The sequence below is a fragment of the Vigna unguiculata genome, chromosome 10 (assembly GCF_037176805.1).
Source record: "Vigna unguiculata cultivar grain cowpea cultivar isolate G323 ecotype 2 chromosome 10, ASM3717680v1, whole genome shotgun sequence".
Taxonomy (NCBI): Eukaryota; Viridiplantae; Streptophyta; class Magnoliopsida; order Fabales; family Fabaceae; genus Vigna; species Vigna unguiculata.
Window position 1 is genome coordinate 41,001,122 of NC_140801.1, and position 8,326 is coordinate 41,009,447.

The 8,326-nt window shown below is 33.6% G+C and overlaps 1 protein-coding gene and 1 long non-coding RNA gene across 2 annotated transcripts; one reads left to right on the forward strand and one right to left on the reverse strand.

Annotated features, from left to right (window-relative positions):
• Nucleotides 1-1,176: 1,176 nt before the first annotated feature.
• LOC146883215 (uncharacterized) lies at nt 1,177-2,872 on the reverse strand. The gene is made up of 2 exons (XR_014985008.1): nt 2,543-2,872; nt 1,177-1,325 (listed from the first exon to the last, which is right to left on the reverse strand). It is a non-coding gene; the product is annotated as an uncharacterized LOC146883215 (long non-coding RNA).
• Nucleotides 2,873-3,458: 586 nt separating this feature from the next.
• LOC114167571 (beta-conglycinin beta subunit 1-like) lies at nt 3,459-5,475 on the forward strand. The gene is made up of 6 exons (XM_028052668.2): nt 3,459-3,856; nt 3,932-4,107; nt 4,189-4,269; nt 4,360-4,659; nt 4,753-5,050; nt 5,135-5,475. Exons 1-6 carry the CDS (start codon nt 3,523-3,525, stop codon nt 5,314-5,316), a joined length of 1,371 nt encoding a protein of 456 aa, XP_027908469.1. The 5' UTR covers nt 3,459-3,522; the 3' UTR covers nt 5,317-5,475.
• Nucleotides 5,476-8,326: the final 2,851 nt, after the last annotated feature.

Below are 8,326 nucleotides of genomic sequence, written 5' to 3' on the forward strand. Positions count from 1 at the left end.
CCTGAAACTGGTTTACATGTTGAGTGCCTTACCACAGACCACAAAATGTTACCGTGTGCAAAAAGTAATGCGCAGGTCAACATTAAATATATCAAGGGTCAGCAATTAATTATTCCAAAGTTATGATGTTTGGCATCTGGGATTTATATGCCAATTATCCCACACCAAATTTAATTATGTTTTGAATATAGCTTCCATAAACCTTAGTGAGGTGTTTTAATTCCCTGAAATCGGTTTACATGTTGAGTGTCTTACCACAGACCACAAAATGTTATCGTGTGCAAAAATAACTATTAAGGTCAACATTTAATATATCAGTGGCCAGCAGTTGATAGTTCCAGAGTTATAATGTCTATAATGTAGGAGTTGTGTTATCCCACATGAGATTTCATCGTGTTCAATATAGCTTCCATGTACCTTAGTGAAATGTTTAAATTCACTTAAACGAGTTTACATATTGAGTGGCTTACCACAGACCCTGGATTGTTATTGTGTACAAAAAGTATTGCATAGGTCAACACTTAATATATCAATAGTCATAAGTTAATAGTTACAAAGTTATGATATTCTTATTCTTTGTGAAAAAAAAAAGTAAGTTAGTTTACTCACATATATTCTTATGTTTTTTTAATATTTAATTTAATTTCAAAAAAATTAGCATTAACTTAATGAAAAAAGGTTACAAATTAATTTAACTCATCTTTTGATGAAATAATTTATTGGCAAAAACATACACAATTTTACTGATTAATTTTATGAAAAAATATATTAAAAAAATACATTTTTTTACAACAAAAAATACATTACATAAAAAATTGAAAATAAATAACATTAGATTAAACAATAACTTGGTGTTATTTTTGTTTCTCCAACAATTTATTGGCACTGATGTTTACATTAGAGAATCACATTAATTAGGCAATTATAAATATGATAGCAATCTTTTCATTCTATTATCAATATCTAATGCTATTAATCAATAAATCATGAATAATGAAAAACATATAATAATTATGATTTTCATCGTGACACCAAGTGGCACCATGCTATAGTAAAAAAAATGTTACATATTCATTGTTCTTAATCTTCTCTAATCCTATACCATTTCAGATTCCTTTTATCAACTGTATTCTTTGTCCTCTAAAAAAGTCTTTGTTGTATGTTGCATCTTTTCTAAAAAAAAAGTAATGGTTTTAACCATGTCACTGATCAAAGGTCGAGTATGTGCTTCCTCCTGAATGCACATTGCTACAACTGCTAGTTTCCTCTACAAGAAATTCCCCGATTCCTTGGAATCCATTCCTGTTAAGTTTGTTCACAACAACCTGCATCAAAGTAACACAACAACAACCTGCATCAAAGCTACTTCTAATATTACTACTTTACTACTAGGACTAAAAATTGATACCTAAGTTACCTAAACAACAAACTCACATTCTAAACAACTTTTAAATGCTAAAAGAATGCTAAAAGCTAATCTAACTACAACCAAAAAATAAGAAATGCAAAATTTCACTATTAAGACCTATAAATGCATCTTAGAGTAGGCTAAAGCTAGAACTTCACTAAATCAAAGATGGAAAACGTAAAACATCTATCTAAACAAGTTTAGAATGCCTATCTTAGCTTTAATTGCAGCAAAACAACAATTATTGCAACAACAAAACAAGTTTAGAAACCTTGGGAGAAACAAGCGAAAGACTGAGACTTTATCGAGAAAATGGAATGCTTGGAAGAACATCCCACCTCATTCGATTTTGAATCTCGCATTCCAAAAAGTGAAGAGTGGGGAAAGGGAATCAAGAGCTCTGAACATTATGGTTAAAGATAAAATTCAAAGCCTACATATGTTGTCAATTCCCAATTTAGTTCCTTTACATAAAAACTTGCAGAGTCGTTCTCTGCAAACATTATCGGTGTATTTAAAATTTCTTCCTACCTATAAGGAACTAAATTAAGAATCTATAGGACCAAATTAAGAATACATGAAGAAAATTAACTTTGACAAAGGACCAAATCAGTAACCTTTACACCATTATATCTAATTTAGTAAGGTTTTTTAAAAGGATCAAAGAGAAAAATCTTAACAGAAATAGGGGCTGAATTATATTTTTAACCTAAAAAGATTATTTAAAACATTAGAATAACCTGGTAAAGGGATTATCAAGTCCTTGAAATTGCATCCATTGACACCAAGAAAAAGGAAGGCAAGGGATTAGTAGTACCATGACAACCTAATGGTCATGAAATTTAGAAATAAGAAATTTATAAAGAACATATTTTGGTGAGCATGGATTAAAGTACATGAACCCTGAAATGATTAGATACGAGATTGGCATAGTCACATAATCACCCAACTTGCCAATTTCTACAATCCCTTTGGAAGTGCCCAGAGACCACGTCGTAACTTTACCATCACCAACAAATACGACACCAACTACAACAAATTCAAGTACTATGTTGGTGTTTTCTTTGAAATATAAAAACTGCTTATAAAAAGGAATATGATATTAAAAACGAAATAGAGAGGGAGAAGCAGGACCTTGCCCTAGTAGCAACAGAGGAAAATGGTTCTCATCGACGCAGCAACGAGAGGACGCGAGATCTGATGTTGGTCCGGTAAGACAATTTGACGATTTGCGTTTCTGTGTGTATAGAGATAGAAGATGGATGTGAGCGGAAGGGAAGAGCGATTTACTCCGAGCAAGAGAGACGAAGCAAACCCAAAACTCATTTTCTTTCGAACGAAACCCTAGTCCCTTCTTTTTCTCCCTGTCTCGTCTCAGTTCCAATTGTGTGTACAGAAACAAAAGATGACAGTGAGAGGGAGGAACCACAACCTCAAACCCTAAACCCTTCTTTTTCTCCACATTTAAGTTCCAACGCATATTCAATGCCACGTCAACAATTAAAATAATGAATCAAAATTGTTTTTAAAATTCCACCTGCCAATAACACGTAAAGGAGTAAAAAAGTAGTAACTTTTAGGGAGTCAGTTTATCATTTTCCCTTATATAATTACCTTGATAGAAAGTCCATGAATACGATTACTGTGCGCTGACGTAGCACTGTGCAGTCTTTTGGATCATGCATGCGAAGAGCAAGAAAAATCCAATGAAGACAGAGAAAAGACAAAACAAAGAAACAAAACGCATGCACACTACCCCACTCAACTTATTCACATCCCGTTCGCCACGTCCATGAACGTCTAAATGCCATGCACTGCAACACGTGCTCAACATGCACTTCAAATCGCTCACCATCTCAACTCATACACCAACACATTGCCTAGTTCTTCGTCCACACCCAATGAACGCAATCCACCTTCACCATCATCACAAACCACTCTATCTCTTCATCTTATCTTCAATTCAACACACGTCAATCTGCATGCAATCCATGTCCATACGTGTTATCAAGAGCCCTCGCACAACTAACTATAAATACCCATCTTCGCTCCATGTTTTCATCATCCATCAAGTGTTGTATTACAACTCAGCATATATTCACTAATACTATACTATGATGAGAGCAAGGGTTCCACTTCTACTGTTGCTGGGAATTCTTTTCCTGGCATCAGTTTCTGTTTCCTTCGGCATTGTACACCACGAGCACCAAGAAAGCCAACAAGAGTCACGAGAACAAAATAACCCCTTCTACTTCAGCTCCGATAGGTGGTTCCACACTCTATTCAAAAACCAATATGGTCATCTCCGGGTCCTCCAGAGGTTCGACCAACGTACGAAACAAATTCAGAATCTTGAAAACTATCGTGTTGTAGAGTTCAAGTCCAAACCCAACACCCTCCTCCTTCCTCACCATGCTGATGCCGATTTCCTCCTAGTTGTCCTTAATGGTAAGTAATCAACTAATCAATAATCACTACTCACCCAACATCATCACACTTGCTTAATCAATTTCTTAATTACAGGAAGAGCCATACTCACCTTGGTGAACCCTGACGGCAGAGACTCATTCATTCTTGAGCAAGGCCATGTTCAAAGGATCCCTGCAGGAACCACTTTCTTTTTGGTTAACCCTAACGACAACGACAATCTCAGAATAATCAAACTCGCCATACCCGTTAACAACCCTCACAAATTTCAAGTACTGCCTTCTGTGATTCCATACTATAACTGTTTTTATTCTAACTTGCAATTTCTCTCTAAATAAATGTTTCTCCTGTAGGACTTTTTCCTATCTAGCACAGAAGCTCAGCAATCCTACTTGCAAGGGTTCAGCAAGAATGTTCTAGAGGCCTCCTTCGATGTAAGCAAAAACACAACATCTAACTATATATTTGTTTAATGTCAGACTTGTTGAATGATAGCATTATATATATTTGCACGTTTTTTGTAGAGTGAGTTCAAGGAGATAAACAGGGTTCTGTTTGGAGAGGGACAGCAACAACAAGGCGAGGAGAGTCAGGAAGAGGGAGTGATTGTGGAACTCAAAAGGGAACAAATTCGCGAACTGCTCAAACATGCCAAATCTGGTTCAAGGAAAGCCCTTTCCTCCTCCCAAAATGAACCACTCAACCTGAGAAACCGCAAACCCATCTACTCCAACAAATTTGGAAGGTGGTATGAGATCACCCCGGAGAAAAACCCCCAACTCCAGGACTTGGACGTGTTCATCAGTTCTGTGGATATGAAAGAGGTAACTGAGTTCTATTATTCACTGTCGTCTTAGTTATAAAATCTTAGTACTGAGACACTAATTGAATAATGGTTTCTTTTTTAAAAACTTTAGGGAGGTCTTCTTGTCCCACACTACAATTCTAAGGCCATGGTGATGCTGGTGATGAACAGAGGAGAAGCAAACATTGAACTTGTTGGGCAAAACCAAAACCAACAACAACAGAAGCAGCATCAGCAAGAAGATGAAGAAGAGGAAAGTTGGGAAGTGCAGAGGTACAGTGCTGAGTTGTCTGAAGACGATCTATTTATAATCCCAGCAACTTATCCTGTTGCCATCAACGCTACCTCCAATCTGAATTTCTTTGCTTTCGGTATCAATGCTGAGAACAACCAGAGATACTTCCTTGCAGGTATATATTTATACTCTTGTTTTGTGTTTATGGGTGATGGGGTTGTTTATTTACAATTGGTAATGTGTGATTGAAAACTTGAAGGTGAGGAAGACAATGTGATAAGCGAGATACCTACAGAGGTGTTGGATTTAACGTTCCCTGCGTCTGGTGAGAAGGTTGAGAAGCTGATAAAGAAGCAGAGCGAATCTTACTTTGTGGATGCACGGCCTGATGAAGAACAGAAGGATAGGAGCAAGGGAAGAAATGGTCCATTTGTGTATTGAATAAACATGAAGTAAAATGTGTGTATGGTGTAAGAGCTCATGTAGAGAGAACATGGAAATATGTTTCGGATCATGTACCAATAAATGAGCTCCACCTCTCACTCCTTGTATGAATAAACAAATGGAGCATATATAAATGATGCTTGTGTTTTATCTTAACTCTCTGTTTTTCTGCTAAGCTAATTTCATGGTTGGCTGGTCGGTAACAAAATACTAAAATATATGTTTTTTTGCTAAGCTAATTTGATGGTTGGCCGGTACCAAAATACTAAATTATATGAATAGCCAATGAAATGATACAAATTTTATAAACCACGCACTTAAGATAATAAATAGAAACCTCCGATATCTTTTGGAGCAGTGATATTTTGATATTTACCATCGATAAAAGAACATTCTATATATATCGACTTTAAATAATAACATTTTAATTATATTTATTTTATTATCTAATTTAAAAATTAGTCATATATTATCTAAAATATATAAAATATATGAAAACAAAAAATATATGAAAACAAACACCTCTGGAAAATATCAAAATACTCCATTTTTCAATAATTGACACGTGTTCATTTTTCAGGTTTTTTCGTCAATTAGCTCTGTTTTAGAAATGTTTTCTCTGTCTTTCATCTGTAATTGGGAAAATACTATTTTAACCCTTCTGTGAATCTCTTTTTCGTTTAAGCATTTGAGTTAAATAGTCATTTAGACTTTCCTTTCTGTCAATCGCTTTTTCGTTTAAGCATTTGAGTTAAATAGTCATTTAGACTTTCCCGCTTCTGAGATTGGTGAAAGGAGGGAGTACTCTGAAGTTGAGTTGATAGATGTTACATCACTAATGAACTTTACGTCAGACGTCAGTTGCATGTGCACCAATTTTGAACGTCAACTTTTATTTTGAAGGAAAATAATTTTTTGACAAAGATGTAGTTAACAAAGTTGACAAAGTTACCAAATAAAGTAATTTTTTTATTTTTTAATGAAAGTTAAGATAATAAAATAATAAAATTTTAGGGTTTTTTTATCAAAAATAGTTATTTGTCAAAAAGTTTGTCAAAAATTTTTTGTCAATGTATCATCTCCCTATTTTGAAAGACCATATTTTAAATGATTGTGATGGAATAATTGTGGGAAAAATCATACCTTTCTGGTCAGCCAACCCACCAACATGAAGTTGGTCATTTCTATAATCCATAGCTCTCAACGAATGAATCCCACTTTCCAACACCGAGAATGTAACTAAACTTCATACAAGCATGTGAAGATCTTTCCTGGTGGAGCAACCATGATGGATTTTCTTCTTCCTGTTAAGCTTTATTTTGTTTATAGGTTTTTTAGGTTTTGTTTTCCTATCTGAACTTATTTCATGGTGTCTGAACTTATTTCATGGTGTTTTAGATTTTTTTTTTTGAAGAAGTTCTACGTATCAAAGAGAGTCGTGATATATAACGAGAACGACGACAGGGATAGGCATTGGCTCCGGTGATGGTGGTGTTCAGGATGGTACTGTTATTTCTCTTCGTTAGTTTGTCTCTTCCTTTTAATCTTCTTTTGGTGGTTTTCAATGTTTTTTTTCTTCTAGGATTTTGTTGATACGTTGTTGATAAACGGTAAGTTCAGGATTTGTTTGGTTCTGTAAAGTTAATTTTACAGATTTAGTGGTATTTGAATATTGGTTTATGTGAGTTAATTTATTTTTCATTTTCTATTTTTCTCATTTAAAAGTTTTTACGAAAGAAAAGGATGTTAGAAATAGAAAAGTTTTTACCCACATTGTTTGTGTTTGATCAGGGTTCCAATGGCCAAATTGATTCTACTGGGTGTTGCAGATGATGGTATGGTAATGACTTTTGAAAATCTAGAACTTATAAAAGCAAGATGTGTTAAATTATTTGCACCGTTTCCAACTGGTATGTAAACATGATTTATCTTTACCTTCGCAATATCTAATTATGTAATTTAGCAATTGGAAAAATTATAATCTACGAATGATTTTGTAATGCTAGAACATTGATTCTAAACTACTATTTAGGTTACATATTTTTGTCAATGTAATACACTTATAACACACAATTGTGGCTGAAATTGCAGGATGTATGTTTCATAGCAAACATGGTCTGCTAAACTTTAAACATCTAATGAGGAAGATGAAAGCAATGCCAATAATTGATAGCAAGGGGGTTATGTTTGGCCAATTTCAATGTTGACTCCCAACCAAAGATCCAAATGATGCCGCGTGTTGGAACTTGGATGAGAAGCTAACTAGACTACTTGGGACTAATTACAAACCAGGCTGCATTGTTAAACATGACCATGGTAGTTTCTTTCTAATATGAATAATATGAGATTTTAGTTTTTCACTTTCAAATTACCAGGCATGTATTTGCTTTCATTGTATGATGTTAATGTTTCTTCACAAAAAAAAATGTAGGGTTAAACATCCAAAAATACAAAAAAAAATAATTAAAGTGTAAATTTGAGACTTCATTGAATTTTTTTTTTTTTTGCTTTTTAGTAGAGACTTTAAAAATTTAAAAGGGTATTTTTTTCTTTATAAAATTTGATATGTGCATTTATACTATTTTAATTACTATACTTAATTATTTAAGTTTTCAATGTAAAAGTAATGGTATCGATGCACATTAATTATTCGTTAACCAATGTTTTTAAGACACGGATTAGCATTCTTCATAAGTTAATGTGATTGAAACGGGTAATTCATCCGAAATAATTATAATATTTTCTATCATTACAAAAAATATATTTTGTATTAGAAGTTTATTTTTAATATTTATATAAGCTGTTAAAAAATAAAAAGATATATGTCATTTATTTTGAGCGAAAGTTGCAGAAGCGAGAGATTGATTATTCATATCAACTTTCGTTTATTGTGTTATAAATAATTATTCTTAGTTTTCACTATTTATATTCTTTAAGATATGTTTATTACTATATTTATGTATAGGAAAATAATTTTATCCACCCTCAGAAATGATAAGAAAGGGAA